The 20,767-nt window shown below is 46.9% G+C and overlaps 1 protein-coding gene across 1 annotated transcript in view; it reads left to right on the forward strand.

Moving 5' to 3' along the window:
- Positions 1 to 20,767, forward strand: part of dag1 (dystroglycan 1) — a 50,122-nt gene that overhangs the window by 12,439 nt on the left and 16,916 nt on the right. Inside the window, exon 2 of the mRNA XM_037101508.1 lies at positions 15,085 to 15,857. Coding sequence (XP_036957403.1) covers positions 15,432 to 15,857 — 426 coding nt within the window. The 5' untranslated portion in view covers positions 15,085 to 15,431. The remainder of the gene's footprint in view (positions 1 to 15,084; positions 15,858 to 20,767) is intronic.

Here is a 20,767-nt window from a genome sequence, read left to right on the forward strand (position 1 = left end):
GATATGGACTCTGTGAAGCTCTGCGCGCTGTAAGAACGTTAAAGTCATCAAGGGTGTCAAAGAAATGTGATTTTCTGCAGCGCGGCCTGAGGGGCTTCTGTGGGTGGCACATGTCGGGGATTTTGTATCAACTTCTTTTGAAATTTTCACACAAAAATGAGGATGCAGTTCTCTCATAAATACATCCTGATGTACCCTGAATGTCTTTATCTTCCACCAGTTCTCACTCTCAGGATATTAACATTTAGAGGTTATTTTCAGGCTTTTTGCCCCATTAGATGTTGATGTACGACTGGTGGAGAGACAATATGCTTTAAGTGAATATACAGCAACGTCTAACAGTACAAACGGCACAAATATGGTCAATAAAACATCAATAAAACCACAAAAATACCAGAAGAAACTTTAGAAAAACACATTTTTATAACCTCCAACATGCTTCAGCTTCACAGAAAAATGAAGGAGTGAGGAGAAAAAGCTTGAGGCGCTCTGCCATCATCTGCTCTGTGTTTAAGTCCTGAGACATCAGGTGGATTTGCTGCAGAGCCACAGTTTCTCTTGAAGTTCACCTCAAACCAGGTGTCGAGCCTCCGCAGAGCTCGGCCTGTAATCAGCCGAGTCTGCAAGAATGATATGAATTCTGTTTGAACGTTCAGGTCGAGGCTCAGACCCTCTCAGCCTCCCGGTGAAGGAAAGCACGCCAAGAATGTTCTGAGCTTTGTGTTCTACTCGGTGAGAATTAACCCAACTTCACCTTTCTTTAGTTTCAGTGTTATAGTTTATGTTGTGACTACGCTGTTCTTATGATTTAATATATTTTAGGCACAAAAACATCTAGTTTAGGGTCCAGATCCTGGTGCTGTTCACACAAACAAGGTCCGGACTTCTCTTTAAGATTATCCAGCGGTGTCACCTTTACAAATGTTGAAACGCCTGATAAGTCGGGTCATAAACACGAAGTCTGAATGAGTCTGTTGTTTACAGAAACACTGACTGCCAACATTTTATCTCAGTAACCGGCCGACACACCAAGACGGTACGAGGCAAAGAATTTAAACACGATCAGCATTTCTAATATTTTGACTTTGTCGTTCTTTTCATCCTTCGGTACAAACTGAAACGTGTCCTTCATTCTCAGCGGAGACAAAGGACGAGTCTCCCGCCTCTGTTTGTTTACAGAGGAGAGAGAGTCAGCTCTTCTTTGAACCACATTAATTCGTCCACAGCTTCCTCCCTCGGCTTCGTTGTTATTCTGAGACGCTCGCAGATCCAGTAGCATGGCCAATACATTCATTGTTTGCTGGCTGCTATCAGAAGGTACAGGACTGCACTTTAAAAGACTGTCACCCACTTACCCGAGAGAGAGCGGGAGGGAGGGGGGAGGCAGAGAGAAAGTCATTAGGGCAGGCAGAGCAGAAAAGACAGAGCGAGAGAGCTATCTCTGTGTGCAGCAGTGTGGCTGCCGCCTACAATCCCTCAGACTCACTGTGTGTGTGTTGAGTGTACACACGTGTGCACGTGTTCTCTGTAGGAGTATCTGCAGGTCTGTGTGTCAGGCTCGCTGGTTTACATGCTACTAAATACCATTGTTATCCTGAGGCCTGCATGAAGCCTCGCGACGCTCTGAATCCCTGAGCTGCTCTCTGCTGCTGCTGCAGATTAACACAGAGCAGCAACACCTCGCTTCACTTCTCCTTCTCCTTCTGTTCCTCCTCTGGCTTCACTGTTTGACTCATGGTCTCTGCCCGTACAGGTAGGAAGTGCTATTTTCTGCCCTCCTATATGTATCATCCACTTATGGAGCTCTTTTTAGCCGCTCTTGCGTTCGAGGCTCCGGTGACGTCAGCCGTGAAGTGAGCAGACTCCACGTACCGTCCGTCATGGGAACGTACCGCCGCGTGTGCACGCCCTCAGATTCAGGAATCAACAAGTCAGTGTGGGAGTCATTAATAAAAAAATCACATATTATTAACGTCAACATCGTGAGTGTGTTAGCATGCTGACACACACACACACACACACACACACACACACACACACACACACACACACTTTCTCTCATCTGAAACACCAGATATTCAGACTCAGTGACTCGCTGTCTCTCTCCTTCCTTCTACTCAAACTCTTTCTTTTTCACTTTGCGTTAATGTTATCTGTGTGTGTGTGTGTGTGTGTGTGTGTGTGTGTGTGTGTGTGTGTGTGTGTGTGTGTATCTTTAGATAACAGGAGTTTGGTGTCGCCTTGACACAACCTTGTGCTGCACAGTGCACTGGAATCGAAAGAATATCACATCTTAATTGAGCGATTAGCATCAAAGAGGCTGTTTTGCACTTCACACAGACGAGTGGATGAAGGCTGGAGAGTCGTTAACGTGATGCAGAAGCTGAAGTACTGCAGGACGCGCTCCTGCCAGCGCTTCCTCCTTTTAAATGAGACATGTTGCAGTCATTTATTTGTTATCATCTGACCCTCGGCCATTAACAACACATTTGCTCCCATATCATAAGAAGTCAACCAGACACTCTCACAGTCACTCGACCAAACTGTTCTCTTGTGTTTCCATTTGCAACAGTTTAGAGGAGCTTTAAGTTTGATCTCTCGCGGCGTTAAACTAAATCTCTTTACAGCGCAGCGTTAAGAAACATTTAGCACAGAGGTGAAAAATAAAACCCGGCGATAAACATCAGCTCAGCGACGCTCGCCGCCTCCGTCCAGTCGACTGATAAATTCAGCAGACGGGGGAAAGACTCAGAGCTGTGGTGCGTTCAGAACCCTGCCGGAGGAGTTGGAGGTCACATTGCTCGGCCCGCTCGGCTTCCAGCTGCGGCCCGTTATTATCATAGAGATAAAGAATGGAGCCTCGGAGCTGAGACGTCTGCGGTGACTGTGCAGGTGGAGGTGGAGGGGGACAAAGGTAGAAGTGAGATACTGACTGGCTGAATGAACGACTGGCTGCAGTGAATTATGGAAGCGTAGTGAGTGACTGGCAGAGAAGGTGAAACCCTGGAGGAGTGAACGGCCTGCTGCCCGCCTGCATCACTGACAGAACATCCAGCCGGACTCATGGACGACTCAGTAACACTGACGGACTGATTGAGTGAAGAAGAAGCTGACAGGCTGACTGAGGGACGGATCTGACTTCTGAGCTGACTGAATAAAGAGAGAGATGCTGTTATTGATCGCTGATCTGTTGACGGCAGGAAGGAAGATGTTAGTGGAACAGCTGAAAGGTGGATTTCTGAGAACCCGCCTGAGGATTGTGACACTTTTAAGTTCTCATCAGAACCGGAGCGATCCAGTGACAATAACGAGGTGCGATTATTTTGATTTGACCTGTGGACATTCAGATTAAAACGTCTGAATTTCATGAAACCATTTCTTGTCTTGTTTGTCTGCTGCCAGCCTGTGAAGGTTTGCAGGCTGCTGTCGCGTTGTGAGTTCAGGTGGACGACTGTTTCTGCTCCTGTCCGACCGGCTCGTCAGCAGATTTGCCGACTGGTTTGCGTTGCTGCCTGCTCGTGTATTTATAACTCGGAGCTGAACGTGAAGATAGCAGAGACACACAGATGAGAATTGATGACCTGCATCAGCCGGGGGGGGGATGGGAGGAGATGACTATCACTGCAAACTCATCTCACACACACACACACACACACACACACACACACACACACACACACACACACACACACACACACACACACAGAGGACATGCAGGCTGCTGCAGTATCCAGGTCACTGCAGTGTGTGTAGACAAACTGTTCTGTGGGACTTCACCTGCGCTCGGCTGACCCAGATTAGTCGTGTTTATCTTTGAGGAGACCAGAGTTGGTTTGTGTTCTGGAGCTAAAAGGAGCCGAACAGGAAGCTCAATCAAACTCCGAACACCTGACGGCTCCTGGAAGAGATCTGAGGGTTTTTTAGTGAAGACACTCATTTCACCTGTGACATTTTTGTAAAGGTTATTTATAATAATAATAATGGTAATGAGTAAAATAATCTGTGAAGGAGAATAATGTCCAGCTCAGAGTTATCCACATCCAAAGGTTAACACACAGAGTTATTGTTAGAGCGACTCTAAAGTCGTAACTTCCACATCTGTCACAATGTTTAGATTTAGATTGCAAGAATCTGTCAAACATGAAGAAGTATTTAAAATGAAAACGACATTTTGGAAGCAAACTCTGCTTTTTCCTCCAGCAGATGAAGACTGTTTCATCTCAGACGAGACGCCTGTCTCCGCTTGTAAACAGCTGCACTGACATCCAGTCTTATAAAATGATTCATATTATAAATATAAAGCGTATCGACTCACTCGTGGTACAAAAATAGCTGTTTATCTGAGCAGAGAGTCTGTGTGTGTGAGACGATGAGTGAAGGTCAAACCGTTTCGTCTAAACACACGGCAGCCTTGTTTTTATAAAATAAATGATCTCTCGTATGAATTTGTTGTGCGAGTTTGACTTCAGCGTAACTTACTGTGACCTCTGACTGTGTTTAAGTCTAAAAATAGAGCCTGTCGGGTTATTTACCACGATCGGAGCCGTCAGAGGGAAGCAAGGCGGAGCATGCTGGGAGGGAATAGGATGGCACCTGGGAGGGAAAGTGCACGGATTGAAGAGACGCTCGGATTAAAGGCCACAGATTAGCAAGTCTGCGGCTGAAGGGGTGAGGAGAGGAAGAGGGGTGTGTGTGTGTGTGTGTGTGTGTGTGTGTGTGTGTGTGTGTGTGTGTGTGTGAGAGAGACACTGTGTGTGTGTGTGGTGGAGCATATAGAAGGTCTAGTGTTGCCCGGCTGTCATTTTCTGTCACACTAGCAACTGTCCCCAGCTGTCTATCTAAAACACACACACACACACACACACACACACACACACACACACACACACACCCACGGAGTCAAATACTCACATGTAACCAGCTGCTCCCAGCTGTCAGTGTATCTCAAGTCTTGGCTGGTGGTCCCAGTTGGACCCGGCCACACACACACACACACACACACACACACACACACACACACACACACGTTGATTAATGTCATTTTGGACTTTACATCGACTTACGATCGTTTCCTGGAGACGTCTCTGGAACTGTAACCTCGGCTGCTGACCCACACATCGTTCTGTCTCGTTCATCGGTGTCGTCCTCAGTGAACTCGTCCCTGAAAGACAGAAACACACACAGACACACACTCTGACAGCAGACCTTGAACAGAGAGCAGATACAGAAACATGTCTGTGTTTTGTCGCCTCGTGTTGATAAAAACCGCGACCTGTTCTCCATTAGAAGTGACATCTACAGACGACCTCCACCTGCTGGTCTGAAGAGGTACTGCCTCTCAATCGGGTGCAGTTAGCACGAGCTCGTTGGCCATCTGCTGTAGTCTGTGCGGTGTGTTCAGGTGTGTTCGGGAGTGTTCAGGTGCGTTCAGGTGCGTTCAGGTGTGTTCAGGTGCAGCTTGTTAGCTTGCTCGTTATTCACGTTACTTTGCTGTGTGTGTCTCCTGAGAAACAGTCGAGAGGGAGGTGAGAGAGGAAACACAACTTGTGCGATCTAATTGGAGTAAAATGTAATTACTGCTGCTACCTACACATTCTTTAACAATAATTGTGTTTCCTCCTTCTCTTTTATTCTCCCTCTGTTGTTTTCTTCTCTCTCTCTCACACAACACTCCATCTCTCTCTCTCTTTGTGATCTTTAATTCTTTCATGTTTCATTTTTGCAGCCGTTGCAGTGTTATAATTAGCCTACTGAGATGCGCAAAGCATCGCCGCTCTTTCCCCTTATGAGCTGTTAGCCTTCACTCGCTAACACACACACACACACACACTCTCTCTCTCTCTCCTTAAAGCCTATGAGCCTTGTGAGCGAGCGAGTGAAAGCGCTGATGCTTCAACGTTCCAAAAACACGACTCTAATCAAAGTGGACGTGTGTTTGGCTGCGTTCGCAAAAGAACTGCAATTCCCATGATTCTGCCCCGCTGGTCCCACTTTTAGTTTTATTTTATTTTTTTTGCCTCGCCTCAAATTAAATCCTCATTTCGAGGAACTTAAAGCCCATCGAGCCCTCGGGGGGGACAGGAAGTCTTTGTGAAGTCATTACAGTGGCAGGAGGAAACCGAACTTCGATCTGAACAATATTTTCCATCAGCAGGAAGTTTTTCTGTTTCTTTCATCTCGGTCAAGTTGAGTGTTTGGTTTGACTTCTTTGCTAATGTTGAAACAACAAAGGAGAAGACGTTCCTGTGATGTTCGTCTGAAGTGTCGTGCTTTCATGGTAAAACAATCTTGTTTTCGACGAGAGGATTATTTGGTCGATTGCGATCTTGTTTTTGGAGATAATAAACGGCGTCCCGGTCGCCGCAGGTCGTCTGTGTCACTCGAGAAAACAAAACCTTCCTGGTGTGTTTTGGGAACGCCGGGAGGTCCGGAAGAGCTTCCCCACCCGCCGCATGTCGGGTCACGAGTCTCCCTGTTGTGTCTTTGTAGCTCAAAATGGCTTCCGTGCCTCAAAGATGAACCTCGTGTCTCTTCACACAAACCTGCTGCAAATAACACCGTTTATCACCTGTGTCTTCATCAGCACACAACGGAAAGTCATGAAACTAAATCAGTGACTGTCCGACTTTTAACTCGTCACACACAAACACCAGGTTAATGTCATGACATGACAGGCTCAGATTTCTGACCCGTATGTACACACATCTGTGGCTGGACATCTGCAGGCTGATCAGTTTCATGATGGATCATATTTACATGTGAGCTCCACCCAGGAGCCTGCTGCCAGCCGCCGCTCGCTCCTCTCTCGTCCTTCTGTCGTGTTGTTTTTCCGCTCGGCTGGTTTTCCCACCACGTCGCTGTGTTTTATGAGTCGGGTTCACATCTGTTTCCAGCCGTCCGTCACACACACGCGCTTCTCTGCCTGCGATATCACAGCCGGTGTGAGTGAGGAGTGGCCGGATCTCTGTCAGGAGTTGTTATTCCTGCCGGCTGGTTTGTGGTTGTTGCAGGTTTGTAATGTGGTGTTTGTTCCGGTTCTGGTTCTGGTGGAGCTCTGACTCCTGCTGCTCGGCTCCTCGGTCCTCTCTGATCTTCTGTCATCGCTCAACATCTCGTTTCACTTGTTTGTTTTTTTGTGGAATTAATAAGATGTTAACTGATGTTTGATTCAGAGGTCATCACGTCGTTGAGTCCGTCTTTATTTTAGTGTGTAATTATCCTGCCTTCATCTCCTCCTTTCCTTTCCTTTCCTTTCCTTTCCTTTCTGCACCTTCTCCCTCCTTTTATCTTCACTACTTGATTCCTCTCCTTGTTTTCTCTCTTTGTTTGTCTCCTTTACTTGTTTCCTTCCCTCTCCTTGTCTCCTTTCATCTCGTCTCCTCTCCTTGATTCCTGTCCATGTTTCCTGTCTTTGTCATCTCTCTTTGTCTCCTCCTCTTCTCTCCTCTCCTTTCCTTTCCTCTATACTTGTCCTTGATTCCTCTTCTTGTCTCCTCCAGACTTGTTCACTTTCCTTGCCTCATCTCTGGTCTCCTGTTGTCTCTTCCTTTCCTTTCCTTGTCTCCTATTATCGCCTCCTCTTCGCTCCCTGTCTCCTCTCCTTATCTCCTTGTCTCCCTCTGACTCGCTCCTCGCTGCCGTACATTCACATGTACTTTGTTTTAAAACTGCAGCTGAGCGGATCAGAACCTGTTTCCAGGCAGCTGCCTCCTCACAGGTTGTTCAGTTTTTTTCTCTCTGAGCTGTTTTTGAAATTCGTCCATAAGCAGCCGATAATGACTTCTAAATGCTCACACACACACACACACACACACACACACACACACACACACACTCCGTCATCACCTCTCTCTCCCACACACACTGTTTCAGAACAATGCAGACTTCCTCTCTCCTCACACACCGGAACATAATCTCACTCTCCTCCTTCCACCCTGCAGATCGCTGTGGATGAGCGAGACGCCTAAATACCTCAAATGAGCCTAATCTCTGCTTAAAATATCCAAATCTCACTGTAAAGGTAAACACCTACGCAACGTAATCCAACAGCTGCAACAGTAAGTGTGTGTGTGTGTGTGTGTGTGTGTGTGTGTGTGTGTGTGTCTGTGTTGCAGTATTTCGGTCCTGCGTGGCGTCAGTGTCACCTGTCAGTCTGCGAGCTTCCTCAGGAATGTCACCGTTTTAGAAAGTCTCCCTCCTCCTTCTGCTTCTCCGGGCGCTCTCGTCCCGTCTCGGCCAATCAGAGGCCTCAGCTGTGACTGTAAGGAGGAGAGAGGAGAGACAGGAGGAAGAGGAGGTGGAGAGAGAGGGAGGAAGAGGAGGTGGAGAGAGAGGGAGGAAGAGGAGGTGGAGAGAGAGGGAGGAAGAGGAGGTGGAGAGAGAGGGAGGAAGAGGAGGTGGAGAAACAGGGAGGAAGAGGAGGTGGAGAGAGAGGGAGGCTGATGGAGGGGAAAGATCTCCTGATTGGCTGCGTCGGGGGGATTTGCTTTCTTTATTTGGACGCTGAGTTCTTTATTTGAGGCCGTTGCTGTCACGCTGTGTGGAGACGACTGACGGGAAACAACACGGTTATAAAGTTAGTTGTGATGTTTGATCACCAGAGAGGTCGTGAGTGTAGATATGCAGGGAACTTTGCTCAGGGCAAAAATAACAAATACTCCTTCACAAAACGTATGTAAAATGATTTTTAGACTTCGCTGTGAATATCAAGCTATCCATTTTTTTCATCATTTAATATCATGGCAACAATTAAGCATCATTTAAGATGATTTGATTGATTTAACAGCCTCTCATCTTATCAGTCCATCGTTTGCTCCGTAATATGTGAAAGAATGTCCTCCACTAATTAAAGGTGTCATTTATAGTAAGACTGCAACTTATGACTGTTTTCATTATTGATTAATCTGCTGATTATCTGATTGTTGATTGACAAATTGATGGATGGTTGATTGAGAGCTCTTAATATTTAGTTTCAGGGTGTTTCCTCTCGCTGGTGTCGGACTTCTTCCTTACAGTGTGCTCACCTCGTTAATTCAGAGTGTGTGTGTGTGTGTGTGTGTGTGTGTGTGTGTGTGTGTGTGTGTGTGTGTGTGTGTGTGTGTGTGTGTGTGTGTGTGTGTGTGTGTGTGTGTGTGTGTGTGTGTGTGTCCTACCTCAGGTACAGGTTTTATTTCCTCCCGTGGGAGAGAATCAAAGACTTTCTAGAAACGTGACCGTCCTTGTCCTCCGTCCCGTCTCCTCCTCCTCATCAGACCCCAGTGACGGCATTAAACTCCGTCTCTGGTCTCGTGACACCACCCATGAAGTCTCCTCCACCCTCCACCCTCCACCCTCCACCCGAACAACAGAGGGGGAGCAGAGAGCAGAGACGATCAGCCCTCTGTAGGGGAGGGTGACATCCTGACATCCTGTATGTGAACGATCGCTTCAGCAAAATGGAAACATTAAAAACTGTTAATTTTCAGCTCCAACCTCCAAAATATCAATTTACATGATACACAAGCAGAAAAAACAAAACAAAAGCTCAACATTTCGCTTGACATTCACTTCAGTGATTAACGGATTTAAGCTAAATTAAATGAACTAATTGTTAAAGTAAATATGCGTCACAAACCGGCTGCACGTTGAATGTTGGTGAGGAGACGCAGCAGACGTGTGTTTATGACTCTGAGATGAACATGTTGGATATCAGACTGTTGAGACGTTTGTCAGATGTAATATCGGAGAGTAACGAGGCATTAAACACTTCAGATATCTCTGGACAAGCAGCCTGGTCATAACACAAAATAGGAAATGCATCTGCCCGCTGCTAACTTTAAACTTCATGCAGCAGTTTTCACATTGTGCTCTCCTCTCTGAACCCTGCTCTCCGGTCGCCTCTCGCTGCCCTGTCCCCCATTTTCCCGTCCAAGTCCATTCAATCCCCCTGAGAGGAAGAGAGGCAGTGAAGGCATGCGAGTGTCCAGTTAACTGTTTATTTATAAAGATGTCCTCGCAACCTGACCGTGAGGAGGACGAGGTGTCATGTCTGGATATTTTTACCTCTGAGCTGCTTCACTCTGAAGAAGGAAGTCTGATGTTGAAGTCATCGGAGAGAAGCTGAGGACGAGACACAGACTCGACGTCTCAAAATGGAAATGTAATCATTATAATACATTTACAAGAAAACAGCAAAGAGCTTTAAACAATGTCTGATAAATTAAATGTATGTTTTATCAGCTTTGATATTCTGTTTTCCCTGAAACACCCAGGCAGCCGACGGCAGCTTGAAATAACTTTTACTGGAAGATGTTCAGTAACATTTGTGCTGCATACTTCAAAACTCTGCAGAGTGACTTTCTGAGCTCTGTAAGTGGATCATATGTCTTGTTTGGACCTTTCTATTGACTCGCTAAACCATTTTTTGGACACATCTACATGGTCAGAAAATAAAATTTAGGATGGTACCGGTTTCTACTGGGATAAACACAGAAGATGATAATATGATAAATGGCTGTAACTCGCTTAAGAAAGGTCACATGGAAGTCTCAAACATCCAAGGACAAATAAAAAGTAACTTCACTTCCTGAAGTTCAGTCTTTATAGTAAAACACAAAAGAAAACACCATGTTCTGATAAATTCTGATGAATTCATCCGTTCTCAGAAAAAGAAAATGTACTTTGGACTTTGAATGAGTCGGACTGAAACTCTACATTCTCCCGAATTAAATGATGTGACGCTTGATGCTGACTGCAGAATAAATCAACCTTTGGATAATGAAGAGATGAACCTCAGGTATAAAACACATTCTGCTGCAGTCGAGACAAACAACCCAGTGTCAGTATGTCTGATATTAAAGGTTCACAGTCACAGTTAATGTGACGTCTCACTTGGAGAACCTCGTGTTCTGAACCAGTCATTACACTTCCATTACTGCTGCCTCGTCTCTTTGAGCGCTGCAGCTGCTGTGGTTTTAGAAGAAAATAAAATAAACTTCCAGCATTCTTCTGTTTTTTTTTTCTGTTCATGAAAATCATCAGCTTTACACAAACACACGGCGAACAACAACAAGCCTTCAGTGAAGCGTCGACTGTTGGGTTTACACAGCGAGCTGCACAAGTGTTGAGGATTAACTCGGCTGCGTTCACGCTCTCTATTCAGGACGCTACCTTTTGTATTTAGCCAGAAACCCACTCCATTAGTCTGACGAGTACATCCGTTTAATTATCCCTGGTTCTGTGAAGCAAAGACGACATGAAGCCAATTATTAAAAGGCTTGTTTTTCAACACGCCGCTCAGTTTTCCTCAAGTTCATAAGCTGCTTCTGTTTCAGTTTGAATCAGGACAAATACAGTGAAGAGGAATAAACTCAATTTCTGATAATCCCCAAACGCCCAGAACACATGCAAACATGTGAGGCTCATCCTCCCGCCCACGCAGCCGACTGTGATCAACATGTGGGAAAGTCTTCCCGACAGTCATTCCTCCAACACCGTAAATCTGCACTTACTGGTGAAGTAATTGCAGGGCAGCGAGAGACTCTGACAGACCTCGGCCAATAGGAGGAGAGTCTCTCTCTGACACACACGCACACACACACACACACGCACGCACACACATCGTGAAGTGCCTGGTCAGAACAAAGGTGTCGCCATGGTGCCCGGTGAACTAGTTTGGGCTGACACTTCCATAAAAACACACACAAGTCTCCCCCCGACTGGCCCCACAACCTCAGGCTAAATGCTAATCTGTTAGCTGTGGGCAATGTTAGACACACACACACACACACACACACACACACACACACACACACACACACACACCAGTCTGTGTAACACCATCGCTAAGTTGTAGTTCTTTGATGTTTTGGGCCAATCAGGAGGCACCTGGCTGCAGGTGGACTCAGGTGGAGTTTGTCTGACATTTAGTCTCTTCTCGCTCTTCCTCTCTCTGAGTTTCTTGTGTCGGTGTTTATCTCAAACATCTACTTCTGATGCAGAAAACGATCAGACAGTCTGTCTGGCGCTTTGCCAAAATGTCCTCTGCCTTTTTTCCTCAGCGGTCTCTGCGTCGGTGTCGGGGTGATCAATGCCCAGAGGAGGGTGGAGTGTGTTTCGGAGGGAGGGTGGTGTTGTAGGTGACAGCGTCTCTTTACCTCTCTGTCTGTGTGTCCTTCATTCTCTGAGTGGCAGTTCTTCTTTGTCCAGCGGCGTAGACAGCTCTGCAGGCTCTCTCATAGCGACACTCCCCCGCCATCATCAGCTCTATTGTCACGCAATGAATAGACAGGCTGTGTTTTTGATGAGGAGGGGAAAAAGGCCTTGAAGGGTTCAGAGATTTCAGAGGCCCTGTTCAGACCTGGTGTCAACATCCGTCCTCAGTGATCCGATCACAAGTGGACAGCTCTCACCGTCAGCTCACTTTGGGATCAGATTTCACTTCCTGCTCTTTATTTAATTTTTAGAAAAAGAAAGAAGAAAATTAATGTTGAACATTTACAAGAAGGTCCAGATAATGCAGAGTCTCTGAGTCAGAGACAGAGTTTCACAGAGTTTATAAAGTGTCTCCAACTCAACAACTCACTAAACTGACACATTTGTTAAGGGAGTCTGGGGACTTTCTCCACGGGGACAAAGAAGTCGCCTATATTGTTCCTGTTTAGTGTCTTTGTAACATGTGACATGTTCAGATCAATAACATGTTTCTTCTTTCATAAATGGAGTGTAAATGGTGAAATCAGTGTAAACAGTGTGTTCAAACAGCTGATCAATGTTGGCAGGTAAGACTTTAGCACTTTAGACACAGAAGCAGACAGGCTGGTACAGACATGCTGCCACAAACTGACACTTTTTACAAGGAGACAAACAACTTCAGCTGAAACATTTAATGCTGAATTTACAACAAGGACACAATGAGTCAGAATCTGTCAGAGACACAGTTTCATAATGTTTACAAATTTGTATCTTACTTAACAACCTAAAATCGTCCGATTTGTTAAGGGAGTCTGGTGATAATGAGGTAATGGTTTATTTTATGTTTTGCATTTAATGCTGAATTCACAAGAAGGCACCAGTGATTAAGAATCTGTCCATGATAGTGTTTAACAATGGTTATAAAGTTTCTTTTAACCCAACAATCCTTACAATCAGACAATTTGTTAAGGGAGTCTGGTGACATTGTGGTGACTGGTTCAATTATATGGTCGGTTGAAACAGACAGCTGCTGCTGACACTGGCAGGTTAACAGAGTCCAAACATGTAATTTACATCACAGTGAAGCACACGGAGATCAGATTGCGTCCTCGATGTGTCCTGGAGTTGTTCACACCTGTTCTCAGAGCTGTCCCCGTGTGATTGGATATCTCATGATGGATGTTGACAGCAGGTCTGCACAGGTCCTGAGAGGAGGTGTGGAGGACAGAAAACAGGAAGCTGTGTGAGACAGACAAAAGAAAAAGAAAAAAAAACATGAAGTCATCCTGAGAGAGAGTCAGAGAGATGCAGTGAAAGAAAATAATAAAAGGATTGAAAAGAAAGAGAAACAGATGACAGACTGAGCAGTGAAAAGGCATTAAGGGGAAAGGGGAAATAGGAGGGACGTTGCCCCTGGCGCTGCAGTTGAAGGTAGCATACATGAAAGGAAAGGAGTTTATCCCTGGCAGCCATCTTGGACTACTTTCAGGAGGGCTTGGTAAAAACTTTAACACTCCAGATAGTGAGCGGGAATTATTCCAAGGTAGCATCAATGAAAAAACTAAATTTCAAAGAGTGAATGTCTTGACTTTCACAAAGCTAAAGAATTCTCGGCTTGCAGGAGTGAAGAAGAAGAATTTGAGTCGAAGCTATTTTACTTCCTGAAGTCGACAAAAGCTTTAACAGCGGGGGATCGGCTCGTGATTAAAAAACAAAGTTTCCTCCAAAGGTGATGCGCGGCGAGGGCGAGGTAGCAACAACAAAGAGTCCTTTGAGTCGGTCAGAAGCTACCTGGGAGGCCGCGTGTTGTTGTTCCCGGGGGAGTCCTGCGGTGATTTCACTTTCTCCAGCGGGCAGAGTGGAGACACAGCGGGGGGTCTCGCTCTTTCCCCCCTTCTTCCTTTCTTATTCTCTTTCATTCTGTCTTTTCTGCTTTCTGTCCATCTCTTTCTCTCTGACGAAAGCCCTCGGGGGAAATCGGTTGTGTCGACACACACACACACACACACACACACACACACACGCACACACACACACTTGTGCAGGAGGGGATCTTTTTCTCTATAAAAGAGCTGTATGAATAACAAACACAGAGTTCAGTCCTCCACACTGACAATACACACACACACACACACACACACACACACACACACACACACACACACACGCACACGCACACGCACACACACACACACACTCAGTTTGACCCCTCTCACAATAGAGGAGGCATGCATTCATTAGCGGTTCCAAGAAGGCTTTGACTGGTTTGGCATTGTTGGCTAATCCAAGGTCCCACCGTATATCACCTTTACTCTCGCCTCCATCCATCCATCTTATTCTCTCCCTCCATCACCACCACCTCTCTCTCTGTCTCTCTCTCTCTCTCTCTCTCTCTGTCTCTCTCTCTGTCTCTCTCTCTCTCTCTCTCTCTCTCTGTCTCTCTCTCTCTCTCTCTCTCTCTCTCTCTGTCTCTCTCTCTCTCTCTCTCTCTCTCTCTCTCTCTCTGTCTCTCTCTCTATCTGTCTCTGTCCCTCCGGCTCTTCTTCTGTTCTCCGGTCTGAAGTCACCGATGAGCGATTCATAAGAAGCCGTGTGAGAGGAGAGAGGGTGAAAGTGAGAGAGCCTGAATTGTTGCAAGAACTAATCAGATTACTCCACAGCATTGATAATATTATCCCCCCTCCCCCCCCTTCATGATGGATTTCTATCGACAATGAGATTTGCGTGGCACGAATCAGTTTAAGGGGCTGAACTTATCAAGGGGATTGACTTTTGATTCAGTGCGGCGCTTTAAGTTGAGGTGTTGCAGTTGTGACGGGACTGAGTGTGGAGTGGCTGGAGGCTGGACGTGTCTTCCTGCTCTGAAAGAGACTCCTCTAACCGTGTCTTCTGTCTTTGTCTGTCTCCTCACAGATCTCAAAGGTGCTCGGCACAATGGGACTCCTAAACCTCTGAGGGCCGAGCACAAAGGACAGAGGGGAAGAGCAAGAATAAAGCCGAGGGAGGAGGGAAAGGAGGACAAAAGAGGAGGAGGAGGAGGAGGAGGACCAGAAGAAGGAGAGAAGATTCTCGCCCGGCGCCAGGCGAGCAGCAGAGCTTTCGGCTGAAGAGTGGGCGGAGAAGGAGAAGGAGGGAGGGAGATTTGAAAGGACGGATTTGCTCTATCTGTCGGGGGTGCATGCTCCCCCCTGAGTCCCCCCCTCCCACTTGGACATCCTCCTTTTTATTTTACTTTCTGTGTCAGTGACAAAAGGCAAAGAATGCGCAATAAACTAAGTTTGGGAAGCCTCGGGGCGAGCAGGGGCCTCGATGTCAGACTACCCAGGACTAGAGCCTTGCTGCTGGGCTTGCTTCTCGCCGTAGCGGGCTGGCTGCCTCCGCCCGTCTGTGCCGAGGTGGAGATCGACGTGCTGGGCGAGATGGTGTTAATGGAGGCCGGCGGGGAAGGCAGAGGAAGCGAGCTGGAGGCCTCCATGCACTCCTCGTTCCTTCAGGACTTCCAGGAAGTGACAGGAAGTATCCGGGCGATGGATGCTGTCGCCATAGAGACCGCTGAGTCTGCGGCGACTCAGCAGAACGCGGCTGCACCCACTGCCTTCCCAGACTCCTCGGCGGTGGTGGGGCGGATCTTCCAGATGAAGGTGCCAAACAAGATGGAGGACGTTTACCTGGGTGATATTGTCAAGGTGAGTCACACGTCAGCAGCTTGTTCCTTCTGTCGCTTCTGTTTTATTCCACTGTAGTTTTGCTCCACTGTCCGGGCTGTGAGCTGCTGTATGTTTGGGCTCAGTGAGTTCTAGCTTCCTCTTCTGAACAAACGCTTATAAAACTCCAATAACAAAAACCCAAATAGAGGTTTTTCTGGATCCTGGACGGTTTGTGCTGCGTTAGAAGAGCCAAACCACAGCAGGCCGGAGCCTCTGAAGCCTCAAACAGAAGTCATTTCCTGAAGCAGGCAGAAAAATAAGGTTTCTAAGAAATTCTCATAAAATTAGCAAAGTCGTTTAGAATGAAGTTCGTCAAACAAACAAAGGACTGCAGTCGCTTCCTGCTGCTTCCTTCCACACTCGTCTGCACGCCGCTCGACCTCGGAGCTTCTGCAGACGTGGATTACAGCAGACGAGCTGGACGGAGCCACGCGAGGTTTTTTCTGGTTGTTCTTGAAACCAGATGAGTTTCCATGTCTTGGTGGCAGTAACGTGAGGACGCTGGGTTCCTCTTTGGCAGCTTAAACATAATTATCATTGTTTAATCTGCTTGAAACTAAATTATTTAGCTACTTACTTATAATTTATTTCTCAGCTACATGAAATGACTGTTTTCATACTTTAAATATCAAGAATTTGACCCTCTATCACATGAACGCTGTCGACGGGTTTATAAAGGCTTCGCCGCGGTGGAACACACGGGGAGGTGGAGGAGGGTCGGAGGCGTCGGGGTGCGGTTGCTTCGAGCTCGGTGAGCCGGTTGACTCCAGGTGAACCCGATGAACAATCAGAAAGGAGACATTTCCCTAAAAGATGTGTCAGTGCTGCGATGCAGACGTGTGCCGCTGCTCACAACCTGCCCGCAGGCGACTCATATCTGCAGCCATTCGGAGCAATATGCCCTTTTTTAATTGCACTGCATTTTCCACGATGGCCAATTTCCTGTAATATATGTAGCCTCACGTCTGAGTCGGAGGCTTTAGTAGCTTTGCCCTCTCTCTCGCTCTCTTCCTCCTCCTGTTTTCTTCTCTTTCTGGCCCTTCTTCAGTCTAATCCCAGCGATTCATCGTCCTGTCCCCTCTCTTAATGTCAGTTATCTTCCTCTCCTCCCTCCATCCTCTCAGACTTCACCTCCAGCTATAACAGATTTAACTCATCCCTCTCCGTCTCTCGCCTCTCTAATTGTTCCAGACACACCTTGTCTACATGCACTTTCACACCAGCAGTATCTCTTTCTGTCCTTCTTTTCCTCCCTTCATTCATTCTCCTCTCTCACTCCTGCAGGCTAAACCTTTCATACTTCCTTCCTTCCTTCCTGTCCTTTATCTTCCTCACATCATCTCCGTCTCTCACCAGTCATCGCTCTTACCTTTCTGTCTTCCCTTGTTCTCCTCCCTCCATCCTCCCATCTTCTCTCTTCTTCTTTCGCCCTCCTTTTATCTCCCTCCATCATATTCAGCCGCTCTCTTCCTCTCCTCTCTTCTCCTCCCCTCCCTTCATCCCTCTTTTTTGCTTTTAAGTCCCATCTCTTCCTCCACATCCTCCCGCTCCCTTGTTCCTCTCCTCCACCCCTGTCAGCTCACATCAGATCATATCAATCTGTCTCCCCGCTGATGAGCAGCATGAAAATATTCTCATACTTTTAACTTCTCTAATAAAAACTCGGCTCATTGACACGATCGGACTTCAGAGACGTTATTCCTCCACACCAGGCGGCAAAAATGTCAAATTTACATTTCTGAAAATAACTCAGCACTTTCTAAATACTCGGTTTTGTCGTGTTAAGCAGGATCAATGATTCGGTGGATTTCCGGATGTTAGATCTCGTTCTTTGCAGTGACTGTTCTTCAGTTTTTCACTCATCCTGATGTTTTTATGCAGTTTACAGCCGGCCGAACGAGGCTGTTTGCAGAGTTTAGGCTCGACAGGCGCCGTGTGTGTTCTGTCTGGGAATTTAAATGAATATGATGCCGATTTCATGTGACGGCTGATACCGAACCCACCGGGTCAGCTGCCCGGCTTATCTAAGCTCCTGGAGACCGAAATGAAAACTGTCTGTGGAGGTTTTATTTGTGATGCCGTGCTAACTCTTCTCTTGGACTCCTCTGGCACCTCCTCACACCTCGGCCCGTCCCGACACATCTCCTGCCCCGACTCCTTCATCTGTGGAGGCCTTTCATGTAAACAAACACAAGCAGACGTCCAATCAGACGTCTGCAGCTGCGTTGATGTCTCTCGTTTTACCAAGAAAAGAGGAGGAACTGCAGAACTGCACAACCGCTCCGTCCTCTTTCCTCCCTCCACATCACATCTCCTCAGTTCTCTTTTCTTGACCTTTCCTCTCCACCATATTTCACTCTCCTCACCCGTTTCTCCTCCTCCTCCTCCTCCTCATCTCCCACCTCGTCCTTCTCTAACTCCATTTTCACCTCCTCCTCCTCCTTTTCCTCCCGCTTCTCCATTTGTCTCACAGCCTAAAGCTGTTCCTCCAAACCTGATTATATCTGTCACACTGTAAGCTGGGGGCCTCCTATTAGAGCCAACAGGAGCTGACAGCGTGGGCAAAGAAGCCGCAAAAAATGGGTGAAGTGGAAGGAACAATGAAGAGGGAGGAGGAGAGATGGAGGACAAGCCTGAGGTGTTTTTTTCTGAGGGAGATGAAGAGAGGTAGAGAAGCAGCAGAATCACCTTTTGGTAAAATCTCCTGTCCTGTAAATAAAAGGTCAGAGATGAGATGTGATGCGTGCAGGGTGCTGTCCACGAGTCCTGGTGAGAGACTCGACACCTTCCTCTTCCCTCGGACTGTCATCGTAATCCCTCCGACTTCAGAGTTTGTTTACTTCCTGCTCCTTTTCTAATTTCAGCGCTGCCTTCCTTCCCCTCCTCGCCCGCTCCCTCCTCCATTACAGATTTCAACACCTTCCCCTTCATCTGCCTTCCTTCCCCTTCTCTTTAGATGTGAGTCCCCCCTCAGGTATTTCGAAGGTCGGTGCTCAAGGTTGTGGAGCGAAAGGCCAAATCAATTTTTGTGCTTGGTGTTGCACTCATACTAATGGCCTTTTCTTATGAAAATCTGCCAGAGTTTGAGAGGTCTCCAGCTCTGTGACAGCCCGCCTGCCCATTCACCTTTTGCTGAGCGTTCGGGGCCCCGTTCAGTGAATACACCAGCGATTATCCATTCACAGCGCGTAGAGCTGTGGAGTCTCAGCCGGGCGGGCAGGACGTCGACCTCGGAGGAGGAGAGGGAGGTTTTAAAGAGGTCGCAGGATTTAACTAACCTGAAAATACAGAGGGGAAATACAGCCTGTGATCTTACAAGTAGAGTATTTCACTTCACATCTGAAGGTTTATTTAATTAGTGACGCACCAATCAGACACACAGAACTGCTTCTGGTGTCATGTCAGTAATTTTAGGAACTGTCAGGTACAGGAAGTTGGCATTAAATGTGCCCCACGACGCCTCGCCTGAATCACGGTCACGGCTCCTGGTGCATCCTGTCACTTGTGATCTGGCCGACATCCACCGGGCCCGTCATGGCCACAATACAGCGCCGGGCCGATGCTCGTGTTTCCAGCGGCGTCCCAGAAGCAGCTCGCCACCGTGCTCCGTGGAGAATACGCTCAGAATCTATTTCAGACAGAAGTGGACCACAGCTGCGTCAGTGTGCACCGAGCAGATCGAGCCAAAACAGGCAAATAACCAAATGAATCAACTACGTGGCCGACTGAACCACAGCAGGAACACAAACACGGAGCTGGAATGATTAAAATGAACCCAGTTTGTTACCAAAAGTGTGAGATCGCCCGTATGTGAACACACAGAGAGGGACAGAAGGTTTCACATGTTTTAGTCTTGAATTAACTTAAATGCAGGTACAAAATACACAACTTGAGCTGGGAAAGGAAACAGCGTCGTGATAATTCACCAAAACGGCCGCAGTTGAAAAGTTGGAACCTTTTGTGCGACGGCAGCATCTGTCTGCAGGTGCTGCTGGGACTGAAAAGCCCTGCAGTGGTTGTATCGTCTACTGTTATTAATGGAAGTGGCCGCGAGAACGGGGTTTCCGGCCAAGAGATGAGCACTCTCCATAGCCTCATTACCACAATTACCAGTGTAATTAGCTGATTGGCTGATGGGCTGGCTGGCAGGCAGGCGAGCTAACCCCTTCATTTATTTATTATTTATTTATTTATTTTCCTCTTTTAATCCAGGAAATAACCGACGCTAGCTGAAAACTCCTTTTGTACTTTAATTCACAGAAAATGAGAGTCCGACTGTGTGTGTGTGTGTGTGTGTGTGTGTGTGTGTGTGTGTGGATATTTTCTGTTTTTTTTGGTGCCTAAAAGCATATGTTGCATATTCCTTTGTGAATATTTTGATTGTGTATTTGCATGCAGATTAAAAAGAGATGCTAACAGCTAACTGCTGTGTAATTACTCTCTCCTGCGAGTCACCTCCACCTCCACCACCCCTCTGCACGCGCTCTCTGTTAAACCTCCCCACAGCAACACTGCTGGATAACAAACAGTTCCTTTGGTAAAAAGTCAGCGTCCCTCTGCTCCGACGTCACCCACAGAGAACATCTGAGATCTCCAGAAAGAAAAAGAAAATGTGTTGTTTATTGTCTTCAAATAAGAATATAAATGAGGTGTAGCCTGTCTGATCACGTAGCTTAATTAGTAGAGTAAATGTGTTTTTATCCCCACAGTCAGACGTCTCAACAGTATTTGTTCGGTACAGTCAGAATACTCGGCTGGTTTCTCGAGTGCATTTCCACACAGCAGCAGCAGCAGCAGACACACATCCTGACGAGGATCGCAGAGCAGAAAGAGCTTTCATGTAACGTTAACACAACCAGAGTCCCACAAAGAGCCGCGTCAGCATCGAG

Source organism: Acanthopagrus latus, chromosome 6 (assembly GCF_904848185.1).
Source record: "Acanthopagrus latus isolate v.2019 chromosome 6, fAcaLat1.1, whole genome shotgun sequence".
Lineage (NCBI taxonomy): Eukaryota > Metazoa > Chordata > Actinopteri > Spariformes > Sparidae > Acanthopagrus > Acanthopagrus latus.